This window comes from Asparagus officinalis, chromosome 5 (assembly GCF_001876935.1).
Source record: "Asparagus officinalis chromosome 5, Aspof.V1, whole genome shotgun sequence".
NCBI lineage: Eukaryota > Viridiplantae > Streptophyta > Magnoliopsida > Asparagales > Asparagaceae > Asparagus > Asparagus officinalis.
The window spans coordinates 96,151,936-96,169,952 of record NC_033798.1 but is presented as its reverse complement, the minus strand read 5'-3'; the positions used below and the strand labels follow the sequence as shown (position 1 = coordinate 96,169,952).

The following is an 18,017-nucleotide window of genomic DNA, read 5'->3' as shown; positions in this document are numbered from 1 at the left end:
AACGCTGCCTAAGGCTTTTCTTGGCTAAAAAGTTCCTTTAAAATGGGTTCTGATGTGATCAATGTCTTCTCGAATCAAAATATAATTAATTTGACTCAAAACTGTGCATAAAACTGTGCATGTATTTGTGCATGTCACCAATATTGTATCCATGCAATCACTAACTTTAAAATCTGTGTTGGAGCATGTGATGCCCTTTTTATATGATTCAAGTGACCTCAGTAGCAAATTTCCCCCAAAATGGGTAGTCATTGGGTACCCTGAAAATGAGATCCCTCTCAGTTACTGTGGAATCTATATCCTGGCAATTGCAGGATTTCTCCCGTTTCTTATTTGAAGCTCTCATCTGCTTATTCTTGCGTCCAGGAAGTGGTTACAAGCCTTGGATTGCAAGTTGGTGTCCCTGATGTTTCATACACCTCTTCATGAAATGAGATCAACATAAAATCACATCAGCTGAAGATGCAACCTCTATCTGAGAAGTTTCAGAGAGAACTTTTCGCCATTGACAAACACTAGAGTATAACGAAGCTGGTTTCATCTTTGAACATCATTCTCCCTGCTGCTTATTATAGAAACACCATAAGGTTACAAGTTCCTAGAGAAAGATACATGTCGGCAAATACAAATGACTAAATTCAAACTCCCAATTGCGCCGGGCTTCCATCAGAAAATCCACCTTTGAGAATTCACATGATTAATGCAAACATTCCTGCAAAGACAAAGATATCGATGAGGAGAGCAGTATAAAATTTTGACTGCTAACAGAAAAATCAAGCTATACAACAGATGAATAATAACATTATCATCTCATCGAGAAAATCAATATCAGTACAGCTTACACAAGAAATTACTGTTATAAAGAAACTCCCAACTGAACACCCTGGATAATCTTAATGACGGATCAAAATCTGGTTGACATAAGTTTTAGAACTATAGTGTTTATGCCAGATTTGCTATAGTTTTCAATTTTCTACAGAACATCCAACCAATCGTTCTGGAAGCTAAACATTATCTAATTTAACAAACGAAAATATTATTACTCACAAATACAACTCTTACAAATTCAGCTAGAATGAGAAAGGATGTAAATCTCACAGTTAATGAGTAAGAACGTAAATCTCTACTTAATTTGACTGGACAAAGTTTTGTACGTGCCTTAACTTAGTAACTGATAAATATAGTTTAGGAGAAAAGAGATACTCTTCATTGATATTACACTATTTACGTACAATGTAAAGGAGAACTGTTCTAGAATCCTAACCGATGTAGGACTAAAGGACTACATATGTACAATATTTAACACCCCCTCAAACTGCAATGGGATCAGGTAGTTTGCCAAGAAGAAATAGATGTCGATGTGTGGTGTGATCCTTTGGTGAAGAGGTCTGCTAGTTAGAGATCAGTTTCACATAAGGAACGGTGATTGTGTGGTTGGGTGTAGAAGCGTTTGGGCGATTGCTCAATCCGCAAGTTCTACACATATATCTTTGACCTCTTGAAGCAGCTCACAGCCCTCAAATAACCCGTCTTCTCGGACCATCTATATTGATAGCAGATACCGTTGGTGCTTATTCCAGTTTATGATGAAGATTTGACCAGAGTCCGAGTCCGTTCGTACCAACTCATCCACAGGTCTCCCCGCCCTACTCTAGAGACTACTGTAGCTGAGCCACAGCCGAGGAGACACGCTCCAACTGACCGCTCTAATACGATAATAAATATAGATACCATGATAAATATAGAGCTTTTGGGAGAAAAGGGATATTCTTTTCATTGATATTGCAAGGTTGATATACAAGGTAAAGGAGAACTGTTCTAGTGTTCTAACCGAGGGACAAAAGGACCATATATGTAGGGGTGAGCACGGTTCGGTTCGGGTCGGTTTTTACCAAAATTTGAACAACCAAACCGAACCACCTAAAATTCAAAACCGAACCGAACCATTACAAATCGGTTCGGTGCGGTTCGGTTTGTTCGGTTCTAACTTCATCAAGTATAACTTCACTTCAATTTATCTTTTATATATTATTATTACCCTATGCCAGCATGTATTTGTTTTTTAACTTCACTTCAATTTATTATTCTTGCTCATGTATGTATACTGTTTTTAAGTGAAGTAACTTGTCCTTTTGGATTAAATTTGGATTAAATACTAGACTCTGACGTTGTAATTTTTTAGTAACGGACTTGCTTTGTCTTTGTGTAGCAAGCTTTGACTTTGGTCTTTGTGGAGACAAAAAAAGGAGCTGACTCATTAGAACATTGGTTATGTATGAATCAATTCCCTGCAACTGCTATTCATGGTGATCGAACACAGCAATAAACCCACAAATCAAAGGCACAAATATATTCGGTTGGTTCGGTTCGGGTCGGTTTGAAAAATTGTCAACCCGACCCGAACCGCCTTCCTCATAAAACCGCTTTTTTCGGGTCGGTTCGGGTCGGTTCGGTCGGTTTTTTCGGTTTGAACCGAACCGTGCTCACCCCTACATATATGTACAATATTTAACAATAACCATGTCAAGATGCAAATTCATTTAATTTATGCACTCATCTCCACCTTATCTCCAAGTTTCAGTGTGCATCCATCAACTTGTTTTCATCTTCATTATATCCTTTCTAGAATTTACATGCTTGCTCATCAACATTATCACATTATCCTGACATCCCGTCTCCTCTTTCACACGAGCATAACTGCTTCAATATCGAGAGAAACCACACAGAAAATGGAAAAGTAAAGTATACCTAAAGTCACTTCTTTTAGAAACAACTATTAACTGATAGCTTTACCTTGCTTTCAAGGTACTAATCTACTAACATTTGTTACTATAATGAACCTCACATCAGTTGACACTTGAGAATGTTAAGGCAGTGCACAATCCTAGTTTGATAACACTATTTCCAATATTGTAGAGATTATTGTACCTGATCTATTATCACACAGCTGAAACATGCTGTTATCTTAGTTAAAGTTATCATCTCAGACAAGCCCTTGTGATCATGTAGAGTTCCTTCTTCTACCTACTGCTCCACAAGTTGCTCTGTTATAACTGCATCTTCTTCAGCAGATTTACCTCATGTACCTTTTCTCATAATTACAACTCGCATATTGAGATTTACTTCTCATGCAAAAATGATCGCTATCACCATTTAACCTTAAAAAAGGGGACAGCTATTTCAAATGCTCAAATATGAGAAGGTTCCAGAAAAAGAAATTAGCAAGTTTGTCATGTCCTGGTATCAACTATAGCCAAACGTGAATGCATGCAGAAGAGAGCCTCTGTTAGCTCATAGGTGGACCTACCATTTGACGTGTGAGTTTGCATGCATTTACTCTAGTGTATAAACCGACATACTTGATTTTCCATGAAAGGGTTCTAAGATGTGCCAACCTCTATGAGCTTGTCGTTTCAAAAACGACATCCACCATTAAGAACGGGCTATCCATTTGTTATATTACAAATGACCGGAAATGCAATTCTCAGCTAATCCAAGCAGGGAAACCAAATTCAGCTGATCCTTAGGAAGAGCTTCACATTCATCAATATGCGACAATAGGTCAAAAAATTTTAAGGTTTGTTGGATCAAAGAATGAATGCGTCCAAATTATTGAAATCTATCCTTCGCGCAGATAATCAAGGAAATAAATAAATATCTGGGGGGGAAAAAGGTGAGCTAAAGAAAACCTAAAAAGCCAAATAACTTATGCAAGGAAGCCCTTGAAGCTCATCCAAACCCTTTTATTCCCAATCAGAACACCAACGTGAAAAACTAACACCAAAACTACATTGGTCAAATATACACCATTGTCAGCAACATTTGTCACATGATACCATTGGTCTAACTCCTAAATAACTTGAAATTTATCCCACATAACATAAAACCCAGAAACTACAAAATAAGATACTACTAAATAAGATATTACCTAGCCCGAAACCGATCATACTAAGAGAGCCTAAGGATACACTTAAGGCTATCTTTAAATGATTTTACACCCTTCATACAATCCTATCAATCGAAAATTAATTATGAATCCAACACTAACACTATCTTAACCAAATGAAAATCAACCTATCACTTGAATTTTCACCCCCAAAAACATATCAATATAACCTAAAATTTAAGTATAATCAAGCTCCCAGAAACTGTTAGGAAACAACTACAAGTTTAGTTCCCAGGGAAAAAAAACCCAAAAAAAGAAAAGAAAAGGAAACAAGTACATAGTATCACAAGTCAATAAAGGGTTAAAACTCTGATATCTTTAGAGCAAATAAAGTGGGTATTATGTCCAGTATGCTCTTTGTATGATCATTTCATATTAAAGTTCTCCAATCAAGAGCAAACCCATGACTTGATTATGAACACGATTACAGAAAATCCATTAGAAAAGGGAGGAATTCAACCTGCTGGGCCTCGGCCACGATGATCTAAGAAACATTCTTGGAGTTATGGAGAAAAGCAGCAGAGCAAAGGATTGAGGCAACAAAGGAAAAGATGCCCAGAACCAAAATCAGGGACATCCCTGCAACCATCACATCCATGAGCAGCTGGATCAAGGAGAAGCTCAGGCCCAGCATCTCTAGGCCCCTTTTTTATTTCTTGAGCAATTCAAATCAATAAACAACAATACAATAGAGATTGAGATTATTTACTTATTTATATAGAGGTTTGGAAGGGGATGCGATAGAGTTACAGATGGCCGGGCACAGTGAGCACAGCGTTGCATAAGGCGACACGGGAAAGGAGGAGCGTTGCCGGTGGGCGCATTTTTACACGTGCATACACCACATTAACCATATTTGCAAATGTACCCTCCTCGTATACATATTTTATAATTCACCCCCTAATGCTAACATATTAAGCTGAGCTACATTCCAAAGCTCCTGTTAAGAAATATTTCCAGGATATTTCTTATGTTTCCAATTGGTTGTTTAGGTCTCTGCCGAAATGACACTACAGGGTATTAAGTTTAAGGGCCTGTTTGGTTATTTCCTAAAAAACCAAAAAATAAAAATGAAAACTAAGAAATCTCAAAAAGTACAATTTCATACATTTCCATCCTTAAAACTCACCCACAACATCTAATATAATATTATTTTTATCCAACAACTCATCCATCACATCTAATAAAATATTATTTTCATCCAACAACTCATCCATCACATCCATCACATCTAATAAAATATTATTTTCATCCACAACATCACTCAACTCATCTCATCTTATATTTAAAATGAACTCACATCATCCAATAAGATTGTGACAACTCATCTCATCTCATTAACATTTCATTTCTTTGTTTTCCTCCCAAAAAGCTAGGAAAACAATAGAGATTGAGATTATTTACTTATTTATATAGAGGTTTGGAAGGGGATGCGATAGAGTTACAGATGGCCGGGCACAGTGAGCACAGCGTTGCATAAGGCGACACGGGAAAGGAGGAGCGTTGCCGGTGGGCGCATTTTTACACGTGCATACACCACATTAACCATATTTGCAAATGTACCCTCCTCGTATACATATTTTATAATTCACCCCCTAATGCTAACATATTAAGCTGAGCTACATTCCAAAGCTCCTGTTAAGAAATATTTCCAGGATATTTCTTATGTTTCCAATTGGTTGTTTAGGTCTCTGCCGAAATGACACTACAGGGTATTAAGTTTAAGGGCCTGTTTGGTTATTTCCTAAAAAACCAAAAAATAGAAATGAAAACTAAGAAATCTCAAAAAGTACAATTTCATACATTTCCATCCTTAAAACTCACCCACAACATCTAATATAATATTATTTTTATCCAACAACTCATCCATCACATCTAATAAAATATTATTTTCATCCAACAACTCATCCATCACATCCATCACATCTAATAAAATATTATTTTCATCCACAACATCACTCAACTCATCTCATCTTATATTTAAAATGAAAATGATTTAAGGACCCAAAATATGAGACCAATGGAGGGGACAGTTGAGGTGTCCCCTCCCTATTGCATAATGAGTTGGTCATGCCAACTCATGCCAACTTATTATGCAATACGGAGGGGACACCTCACCTGTCCCCTCCCTTGGCCCCATATTTTGGGTCCCCGTAGCAGCACTCTATTTAAAAATCACTCACATCATCCAATAAGATTGTGACAACTCATCTCATCTCATTAACATTTCATTTCTTTGTTTTCCTCCCAAAAAGCTAGGAAAACAATTTCTTTAAGTGTGAGTCACATTATCCAATAATATAATGACAACTCATCTCATCTCATCTATTTTCTTATTTTTAAGAAATAACCAAACAAAAAAAAAAACAACAACCTATTACAAGAAATATGTTTCTTATAATTCATTTTCTTATTTTTTTCCGTCAACCAAACAACATCAAAACAAGTTTTCTTAAAAAATCACTCACATCATCCTATAATAAGGTGACAACTCATCTCATCTCATCTCATCTCCATTTCTTTGATTTCCTTTTTTTTTAGCCAACCAAACAATCCCAAAACCTATTTTTCTTAGAAATAGGTTTCCTTTTCTTTGATTTCCCTTTTTTTAAGGCAAACAAACAGAAATCAACAATACCATAGGGCTTCCAAAAATAATTGTTAACAATTGTAACTAGTTCCTATGATATATGAAGAGGCATTGTACCATGAGGATTAATGTGGCTTTAATTGCGAGGCAACCTCCTCACACATGGCTAACACATGCATGGCAGACTATTTATCTTAGCGCAGAAAATCTCCCGATTCATTACAACTATGGGTAGTAAATGATGGAATCAAATCGAATACTAAAATGTTTGTATTTGTATTTGTTTAAAATTATCGAATTCGACCGCGTATTCTAATATTCATATATAGAGTTCTTCGAATTTGAACTCGAATACTTTGTATTTGATAAATATTCATGAATACTTATCGAATATCAAGCATATTGCGCTAAAGAATTTAATTTTCAAATAGTATTTAAATCTATAAATAAAAATTATTTCTTTATAATATATGATGTATATATATATATTTAAATTAAAATTTTTGTCAGAAAAAAATTAAGATTATTTATAAGTTTTAAAATCAGTACATAAAACTTAAGTAGAAATGGTAAGTGTGTTAAAAATATGACACAATACGTGCAATAATATAAATAATAACTGATCAAATTATAAACGAATATTTGATAGATAAACGAATCGAATACACATCTGGTTAAATTCTATTCATTAGTAAATTGGAATACTAAAAAATATTTGTCTTGTGGTAAATAAACTACCGAATCGAATATGAGCAAATAGTTACTTGAACAATTATCAAAGTATGTGTAAATTACTCGGTTCATTTCGACTCCTAGTTACGACAATTATTCTAGTTATGACTTTAGATCACACTATCAAGTTACTGATTGTGACATGATGAATGAGAACGAATCTCATGTTGCTTTCTTGCCGGTATTATTATCATCATTAATCCAATTCCCGTCACCATATATGTCTTCAGTTTCTCCTTCATCTAGATAGCACGTGATCTGTTTGTAGAAAGGCCCAGCTTAATTTTCCTCCGCATTTATGACCTCACTTCTCTTTAACACATCATGTCGCATCTTCATTTGTTTAATGTATGAAGCAACTAATTAACAACTGATCAAGAATTACTTGCTTGCTTGTTCCATAGATTGAGAACCATTCATCACATGCTCGTTATCAGCTGTAGACTGAAACGGCAGCAGAAGCCTCCACCATTATAGGGCTAGCCGCCTCGTACGTTTGGTACGAATACCAACTCAAACAGCCATGAGGACAAGCTACTGTCCAAATTCCCCTTCTTGTTATCGTTACTGTATATTTCTCCTCCTGGTTCGTCTTCCAGAAGAAACATTGATATCGGCCTCACATTCACCTTCGTCCCCGATGGGGCCTTTATCCAAGCATTGTAAGCCGTTCCTAGTTCTCTGACGTGAGTCGCTGTATATGTTACGGTCACCGATGCTATATCATCCATGATCACCATCAACGAAGGATAGTTTAAATCCACGCCTGAAATAGAAACGATATTAGAACACTTGACAGTCCGGTGAGCAATTGCGCTTGCCTGACTATCTGAGTGGTTAGTCCACAGAGGTACGAGACGATGTTGTATTTTACCCCAGGTGATCCGATATCGGACGGCAATGATGCAAGAATGTTGACACCGGGTCCGATGATATCGGGCTTAAGAATGCTCGGATCCACTTGATTCGGCCCTCTCGAGGAGGAGGAGCTAGGCTGCTACGGGAGCTGGCACGGTGTGTTTCCTATAAGGGAACCGTGGAAAGAGATTGATGCCGTTGGTGTCGTAGTTGATTTGGTGTACAATTTGATTACCGATCCGTCTAAGTAGCTTACGTAAGACGTAGGAAGAACAAGCACATCGGCGAGAGCAGTGTATCCTTGTCTTACTTCTGTTCGTCGGGATCATGGAAGCTCACCCAGCACTCTGTCCACACAACCACCAACATCACAGACGGCCACCTTGCCTTTTACGTCTGACTCCTGATAACGTGCCTGAAGCACAAAACTCAGCTCATGAAGATTTGGATCCAGGATATACGACAGGAAACGCAGTAGGAGGAAAGCCTTTTGGCTGGTGGATGGACTCTCCGTAGAATTGAGCTTCCTCGTCCAGAGTCACGGTTGTTCGAAATTTTCTATTTATTGTGCTTGCACCGATTGTCAGAATCTAGGGCACCTCGCTGGAGAGTGTTGCAGGCGACGGGCTGCTAATCCCTGTAGCGCTGACAACGAGGATGCCTTTCTGAGTTGCTCCGAATGTGTTAGTCTAAGTGTAGACCCAAAGTTGAAGCCAAAGCTGGAATCAGGAAGCTAGATGAAGCAAAACGAAGGAAACAGGAAAACTGCAGTACGATCGACCGCGGTGGTCTCGGCGGTCGACTACGAACGTGCACGAGACAGGAAAAAGTCTCTGGACTTTTTCCGGTCGACCGCGGCGGTTGGTGCGGTCGACCGCGCCTGGACTCTGGAGCTAAGTAAGTCTCTGGACTTTTTTCGGTCGACCGCGGCAGAAGGTCCGGTCGACCGTGAAAACCATGTAAGCGCAGTCTGGGTTCTGTCGTTTATCCAGTTGACCGCGACTGGTTCGGCGGTCGACCGCGAGTCGAGCTGGTAGTTTCCTAAACTGTTTTGGATTCTGTTTTGATTCAGATTGATATAATTACCCAAACGTTTTTAGGGTTTATTAGACCATCAGAAACTATCTGAAAGTGAGTTTTTAGAGAGAGAAAATCTCAGAGAGATTAAACCCTAGTTTGAGTGCTTGTATTCCTTCTTCAATTAATCAAAGAATTATATGGTGTAGCTTTCGAGGACGTAGGCACGTTGCCGAACCTCGTTAAATCTGTGTGTTCATCTCTTTTACTATTCCTACAAGTTTTGATCTTTATTTGTAGTGAATTTCTTTCTTGCTCAACTTTCTAACAAGGTCCGGAAGGGTAAGGGTTTGATTTGACTGTTTCGAATCCCTAAAAACTGGTATCAGAGATTCATTCAGCAATTTATGAGAAAGCCATGGTAGAGAAAATCAAATTTAAGATCGAGAAGTTTGATGGTTCAGACTTTGCCTACTGAAAGTCACAGATGGAGGACTATCTTTACCAGAAGGACTTGTATCGCCCGTTGATGGGTAAGGATAATGAACAGAAGAAAGAGGAGTCAGACGATGATTGGGAGATACTGGATAGGAAGGCTCTAGGGAAAATCCGATCATCGCTCGGTCAAGATAGTATCCCACAATATATCGAAGGAGAAGATGACGGTAGGGCTTATGGAAGCGCTCGCGAAGATGTATGAGCAACCGTCTGTAGCAAACAAGGTGCATCTGGTAAAAACTCTTTTCAACCTCAAGATGGCAGAAGGACTGTCCTTCACGATGCACCTCAGCGAGTTCAACATGATTGTTGATCAGCTTATCTTCGTAGACACCATGTTTGATGACGAAGTGCAGGCCTATTTATTACTGTCGTAGTTGCTGGATAATTAGGCAGATTGTGTGACGACAATCAGTAATTCGGCAGGGAAGGAAAAGCTGAAACTGAGTGAGGTGGTTAGTGTGATTCTATCTGAGGAGGTCAGAGAAAATCATCTGAATCAGAAGGTTTAGGTTCAGCTCTAAGTTTCAAGCAGAGAGGCAGAAGCCAGAAGAAAGGGAACCAGAATAGGAATCGGTCGAAGTCGAAGAAGAGGTCAAACTCGAAGGTTAGGTCTATCAAAGAAAAGTGTTGGAACTGCGGCCAGGAGGGCCATATGTCTTCAGTCCGTAAGAGTCCAAAGAAGGATGCGAGTGAGCAGGAGGCTCATATCGTGCATGATGCTTTGATCCTTACTATGGACAGCGATTCAGATTTTTGGGTCATCGACTTAGGAACTTCTTTCCACACCACTGCTAATAAGAAGCTTCTTCAGAATTATGTAGCAGGGGACTTTGGAAAAGTGTATTTAGGGGACAATGAGCCCTGTAATATTGTTAGAAAGGGCGATGTGCAGATTCAGATGAAGGGCTCTAAGTGGAACTTGAAGAACGTGAGACATGTACCGAAGCTAAAGAGGAATCTTGTTTCGGTGGGACAACTTGGAGAAAAAGGCTATGTTTCGACATTCACAGGGTATTCATGGAGAATCTCCAATGGTACGATGGTAGTTGCCTGAGGCAATAAATTAGGGACTCTTTACCTCACCTCACATGCAAGTAACACCCTCACAATTGTAGTTGGCAAATAGAGTACAGATCTATGATATAACAGGCTAGGGCACATAAGCGAGAAGGGGATGAAGATCTTACATTCACACGGAAAGCTAACTGGGGTTGACTCCGTGGAAGTTGGTGTTTGTGAAGATTGTATCTTTGGAAAGCAAAAGTGGGTTAGTTTCCAGAAGGGTGGAAGACCATCTAAGGCTCAGAAGCTAGAGTTGATTCATACATATGTATGGGGTCCATCCAGTGTGTCTTCTTTTGTCGGTTCGAGATACTATGTAGCTTTCATCAACGATCACTCGAGAAAGGTGTAGGCTGTCTAAAAATCACAATAGATAGCTGATCCCCATCAAACACCGATGATGGAAGTTACAATCTGACGACTTCCAGAAGGCTACAATTTGAAGACTTTCACGTAGATCGCTGAAGGTTATAATCTGACGACCTTCACGATAACCGATGAGAGCTCTAGTTTAACAGCCTTCACAATCAACCTCGAGAGTTACAATCTGACGACTCTTGCATATCAAAGAGCTAAAGTAAAGATTACAAAATGACGATCTTGTTACAATCTGACGACTCTTGCATATCAAAGAGCTAAAGTAAAGATTACAAAATGACGATCTTTGTAACACTTTGACAGAAAGAGACTACAAATCGACGATCTCTTCAAATCAAGCTGCGGAAGTCCTCCCCGCACACCAGCATCAAGACGCATCGCGTTCATAGCCACGAACGCAGCTCAACGCAGCTCATGCCACAGCTCAACGCAGCTCCAACCGCTACTCAACGCAGCTCCGAGCGCTGCCCAACGCAGCTCTATACCGCTGCTCAACGTAGCTCCAACCGCTGCTCAACGCAGATCCAAGCGCTGCCTAACGTAGCTCTATACCGCTGCCCAACGCAGCTCTATACCGCTACTCAACGCAGCTCCAACCGCTGCCTAACGCAGGTCACATCCAGCTCCAAACGCAGCTCAGATCCACTGCCAAACGCAGCTCTTAAAATCGTACAAACGCAGCTTCCAAATTGCTGTAAACACAGCTCAGATCCGCTGCCAAACGCAGCTCTTAAATCGCTGCAAATGAGCTTCCAAACGCTGCGTCCGAGCTTTCAGATGCTGGGTTCAAGCTTTTAGGCATTGCGTTTGGACACAGAATTCATGCCAGAACGCGGGCCTACGTTTGACTCGTTCAAACACGAGCTGAACGGTTTCAAAACCGTTTCCCACGATCTGAGGGGATCACAACTCCACTCAGGAGTGATTTAAGGGGCGGTTACATCCCATTAGCCCCACTTAGGAGTGAATTAAGGAGGTGGTTACACCCCTTAATCCCCTATAAATAACTGAAAATCAATTCAGTTCAAGGGGCGGTCTGTTGGAACTTCTTGGCAGCGAAAAGAGGATCCTTCATCCTTTGGTTGGAGCTTTGGAGATCAGCAATAAGATCTTCTTCATCCTTGGCTTATAACCGACTTTCGGTTAAATCAACTCTTTCATAGAGTTTTAAACTCGTTCAGAGTTCTCCACAACGTCAAATCGTGAGGAGAAGACATCGTTCCAGTGAATCAAGATATTCGGATCGTCAACGGAGAGCAAATTCGACGCAAGCATTCGAAGGAGGCACTCCATCGCTACCATGAAGAACCTAGTTTTAAACAAAGGGGAGAATCCAGATCATTCTCTTCTCTTTTGTAATCAGAAAATCCAATTGTAACTGAGATTAAAGGAATACAAATCAATTTTTCTTTATTTTTTTTACTGCAAATTTTCCACAAACAAAAGATGGCGACTCCGCTGGGGAATAGCTTCTCTGACGAAGAAGTGGTGGTGTAATTCGATGTTCATCTCACTGGAACAACCGTCGAAACTCTCGTGGTAGAGTTTGATCAAGCCAAGTTTGAGGAGGCTATCTCCTCCGGATCCCTTAGCCCCAAGGCTATGCGCAAGATCCACAAAGTCTCCAAAGAGACTAAAGCTCCAACTGCTCCAACTGCTCCAATTGCAGCCGAACCGCCTAAGAAAGACTGCTCGGACAGACCCTCCCCTGATGGAGTGGGCTCAGCTTCAACCAAACCTGCGCCAAGACGACGTGTATCGGGTCGAAAGATGCCCATGGAGACGACAAAGGCCTTGAAGCAGGCTAAGAAGAATGTCGCTCGACGGAGGAGGAGATCCTTACGACGAGCACATCTCCGAGAATGCCGATCCTCAAGTCAACATGAGCTTCGTGTTTGTGAGCCTAAACACGACCCTATGCCCTGCGTTTCTGTTTCAGAATGCAAGTCTCGCGTCTATGAGCCCAAACATAGGCTCTGTGTGAAGAAGACTGAGCGCAACCCTCAGGGGCGCGTTCCACAAAATGAACGCAACCCTCAGGGGTGCGTTCCACAAAATAAACGCAACTCTCAAATATGCGTTTCATCAGCAAAACCTGAAGCTCAGGCATGCGTTCAGTTGACGAAATCCAATACAGAGCCTGGTATATATCGTGGAGCGTCGGGGCGCTGCCCCGAACCCCACCGGGGGGTATTCCATCCCCCCCGGACCCCCTGGCCAGGGGCGCGCCGCCCCCTGGACCCCCGGCTCGAATACTCTGCGTAGCGCAACTAGATTGAGGGGCGAATATAAGAAGTTCAGGGAGTCAAGGCATCTCAACCAGATCCATGTTCACCAAGAGCCAGTTCTGTCCAATCATGGACTGGGGGTTCCAATTCAAACCTCACGATCTGTGAGTAGTTCTCCTCGAATCTTCACAACAGATTTGAGAGAGTTCATATTAAGAGAAAGACCGATGCAACAAGTCATTCGTTCATTCCAATATGAACGACTGATTCCTACGGTCCTCTCGGGATGTCAATGTTGTTCATTTGCGGCCAAACTGTTGGTGTTCGACCAATTTACGAACGTTGCTTTGCCCAACCAATAACGATGTTCTCACAGGAAGAAGTCTCTAAAGACCGAATATCTTGGGGTCACTATCAATGTGATCGGCAGAGGAAAAGTCTCAGGTCCTAGTTCCGATGACTCTGAGACAAGTCGTTCACCGACCGTCAGAGAAATCGCTAACGAGTTTGAAGGAGTCTACCAACGCACTCGGACGCGAACAGGAGCCATTCCCTCTGTCAACTATCGGAGGTTAGCCAGAGGAACCAATTCTAATGATGAACACTCAGCCATTACAGAGTCCCAATCATCAAGCTCTTTCATTGGGCATGAGAACTTCGTCTATATGGCAGAACATTGTGAAGATCTTGCAAAGAGGGTTGCTGAGCAAGAGGCCATGCTCAAATCACAACAGAAGACCCTCGATGAACTCCTGGCCCTGTTGACTCAAATCGTCGCAGACAAGGCCAAATCTCAGGAGATAGATTTGCCACCTAAGCAAGAATCTTCCAGGAGAGAAAAAGCATCTTCATCCCGACCTCACACAAGCAAAGGAAAGGAAAAAGTGGTTGATGGTGCCGCTTCTCACCAAGAAGCCCATAACATGGAATCTTCCTCTGATGAAGGAAGAGAGACGGAGAACGAGCATAATCTCCAGTCTGCCAAAATGGAAGAATTGGAAGCCCGCCTCAATGCCATTGTTGACAGAAGTGAGCTCCAAGACGAGGGAGTTGTCAGGCCCTATCATGCCGAATGGGATACAACCTCTTATCCTCCCAAGTTTGAGGTCCCGACGTTACAAACTTTTGACGGCACGGGATCACCGAACCAACATATCTATCATTTCAAGTCACAGACTGGGAATGTGATATCAAATGACGCCATACTGGCTCGATTATTCATTGGCACCCTCAAGGGAGTTGCCTTTGAATGGTTCAGGAAACTGCCTGCTCGATGTATCCAAAAGTGGGCGGACCTGCCGGATGTATCCAAAAGTGGGCGGATTTAGAGAGACTCTTCCTGTCAAGATTCTTTGAAGAGGATACAGAAGTCTCCATCCATACCCTCCTTGCCGCTAAGCAAAAGAAGAGGGAGTCCGTCAAAGCCTTCGTCAAGAGGTTCCGAACCATGGCTCTTCGGTGTTCGTCAGGTATGACACAATCTATCTTAGTAGAGACCTGTCGACACAATTTGCAAACCGACCTCCTAGCCCGAATCGGAGTTGCGGAATGTCATTCTTGAAGACAACTAATCTCTCAAGGCGAACAAGCTCAAAAGATTATTGCCAGGATCAAAGCTGAAGAACAAAGTAGGCAGGATCAACCTGAGTAATCAGACCAAGTCCAACCTTCACCTGAGCAATCAGACCAAGCCCAATCTTCTCAGTCAGAAGAAGATACCACGACTATTGAAGCTAATCCTCTTCAGTAGGATGGCAGGTCTAACAACTATCACGTTAATAATTACCTCTGATAGTCAACCTCATTAGATAGTGGCCCATTAGGCGATGTGCCATGTCTACCTTTTTCCCCTGCCCTTGTTCAAGACCGGGGGTTGGTTTATTTGTAGTTCATTCGATTATGAGCAATAAATCTTCTGAGTTGTCATGTTCAATAGAACACCTCCGTCAACCACGAAATCCACCAAAACTATCACGTTAACAGTTACCTCTGATAGTCCATTTTCTCCAAATTCCCCCACCAATCCTCTTCAATAGGATGGTAGGTCCACAAAACTATCACGTTAACAGTTACTTCTGATAGTCCATCAATCTGCCAATCCTCTTCAATAGGATGGTAGGTCCACAAAACTATCACGTTAACATTTACCTCTGATAGTCCATCAATCTGCCAATCCGCTTCAATAGGATGGTAGGTCCACAAAACTATCACGTTAACCGTCACCTCTGATAGTCCATCAATCTGCTAATCCGCTTCAATAGGATGGCGGGTCCACCAAAACTATCACGTTAATGATCACCTCTGATAGTTCATTTTCTCCAAATTCTCCTGCCAGTCCTCTTCAATAGGATGGTGGGTCCACTAAAACTATCACGTTAATGATCACCTCTGATAGTCTACTTCCTCCAAATTCTCCCACCAATCCTCTTCAAGTAGGATGGCAGGTCCACCAAAACTATCACGTTAATGATCACCTCTGATAGTCCTTTTCCTCCAAATTCCCCCACCAATCCTTTTCAAGTAGGATGACGGGTCCACAAAAACTATCATGTTAACAGTCACCTCTGATAGTCCTTTTCCTCTAAATTCCCCCACCAATCCTCTTTAAGTAGGATGGCGGGTCCACAAAAACTATCACGTTAACAGTCACCTCTGATAGTCCTTTTCCTCTAATTTCCCCCACCAATCCTCTTCAAGTAGGATGGCGGGTTCACAAAACTATCACGTTAACAGTTACCTCTGATAGTCAAACTCATCAGATAATGGCCTACCAGGTGATGTGCCTCTATTCCGACTTCATGGATAGTGCTCCACTAGGTGATGTACCTTGTCTACCTCTTTTTATTCTCCTGCTAAGTCTTAATCAAGACCGGGGGTTGGTTACTTGGAATCCATTGGATTAAGAGTAACGAATCTTTCACATCGTCGAGTTAACATTACACTTCTGACGATCATCATCCTCACAGCGTATGCATTCAACTCGCATTACTCCCAATTTGTCACGTTAACCATACACCTCTGACAATCAACTTATCAATCCTCTTCAATAGGATGATAGGTCCTCAAAATTGCTCAAATCGCATTCTTCCCCAGCAAGATACTAAGTCTTTAAAATCTTAGTATCAAAATTCATCGCTTCTGATGATACACTCACTTAGCAATTCTCCCCAGCGAGACGCTAGTCCCCAAAATCTTGTTTAAATTACAAGTACACAAATTCCCGTCATGTTAACACTAAACCTCTGACAAAACCCACTTATCAATCCTCGTCAATAGGATGATGAGTCTCCAAAGTTGCTCCAATCGCAACACAAACCCTCGTCACGTTAACACTAAACCTCTGACAACCCACTTATCAATCCTCATCAATAGGATGATAAGTACACAAAGTTGCTCCCATCGCAACACATTCCTGTCACGTTAACAATATACCTCTGATAACAATCCACTTATCAATCCTCGTCAATAGGATGATAACTCCACAAAGTTGCTCCAATCGCAACATCTTCCTGTCACGTTAATATCACACCTCTGACAAAATTCACTTATCAATCTTCTTCAATAGGATGATAAGTCCATAAAGTTGCTCCGATCGTAACAAATTCCCGTCATGTTAACATCACACCTCTGACAAAAATCCACTTATCAATCCTCATCAATAGGATGATAAGTCCACAAAGTTGCTCCAATCGCAACACAATCCTGTCACGTTAACACTAAACCTCTGACAAAACCCACTTATCAATCCTCATCAATAGGATGATAAGTCCACAAAGTTGCTCCAATCGCAACACAATCTTTTCACGTTAATATCACACCTCTGACAAAAACCCACTTATCAATCATCATCAATAGGATGATAAGTCCACAAAGTTGCTCCAATCGCAACACATCTTCTTGTCATGTTAACACCAAACCTCTGACAATTAACTTATCGACTCTCCCCAATAGAGTGATAAGTCCACAAAGTTGCTTTAATCGCAACACAATCTTGTCACGTTAATATCAAACACCTCTGACAAAATCAACTTATCGACTCTCGTCAATAGAACGATAGGTCCTCAAAGTTGCTCCGATCGCAACACTTTCCACTTATCGACTCTCATCAACGGAGTGATAGGTCCATAAAAATACTGTTAGGTTAACATCACACCTCTAACAGTCAAACCCCCCAATGAACTTGCTAATCCTTTTCCAATGAACTTGTTAATCCTTTTTCAAAAAGAATAGCAAGTTGTCATTATAAAATCCCCAACGGATTAAATATTTTCTGGAATTATCCTAGTGATAATAAAGAAAATTCATGCTAAGTTAATATTACACCTCTGGCGCTTCCAACTTTCTTTCAGTGTTTCAAGTAACACAGGAAGAAATAACGATAAAGTCTACGTATTCAACATCGTAGCACCAAAATCCATGCCTTTCACACATGGGGGACTTTATCTCGATCCCTAATTAGAGATAAGCCTACGCCTAACACGCGTTGCTGGTTAGTCGTTTTCCGTAAAAATGACAAAGTCTATGTATTCAAAATCATAGCATCAAGTCTAAGAGAGTTTATTCTCTAAGCAAGTGCAGAGAACAAATCCTTTACCACAAGGAATCAACAGCTCCAAGATCAGAGTTGAGATCCAAAGTATTCCGAAAATTCGTCCCAGTCAACCGCGAACTTTCGAAAACTTTGGAGGGGGTTCTGTAGGCTGTC

General features: G+C 41.0%; 1 protein-coding gene across 1 annotated transcript; it reads right to left on the bottom strand.

Moving 5' to 3' along the window:
• On the bottom strand, window positions 477-4,699 carry LOC109840266. The gene is made up of 2 exons (XM_020408840.1): window positions 4,407-4,699; window positions 477-712 (listed from the first exon to the last, which is right to left on the bottom strand). Exon 1 carries the CDS (start codon window positions 4,578-4,580, stop codon window positions 4,431-4,433), a length of 150 nt encoding a protein of 49 aa, XP_020264429.1. The 5' UTR covers window positions 4,581-4,699; the 3' UTR covers window positions 477-712; window positions 4,407-4,430.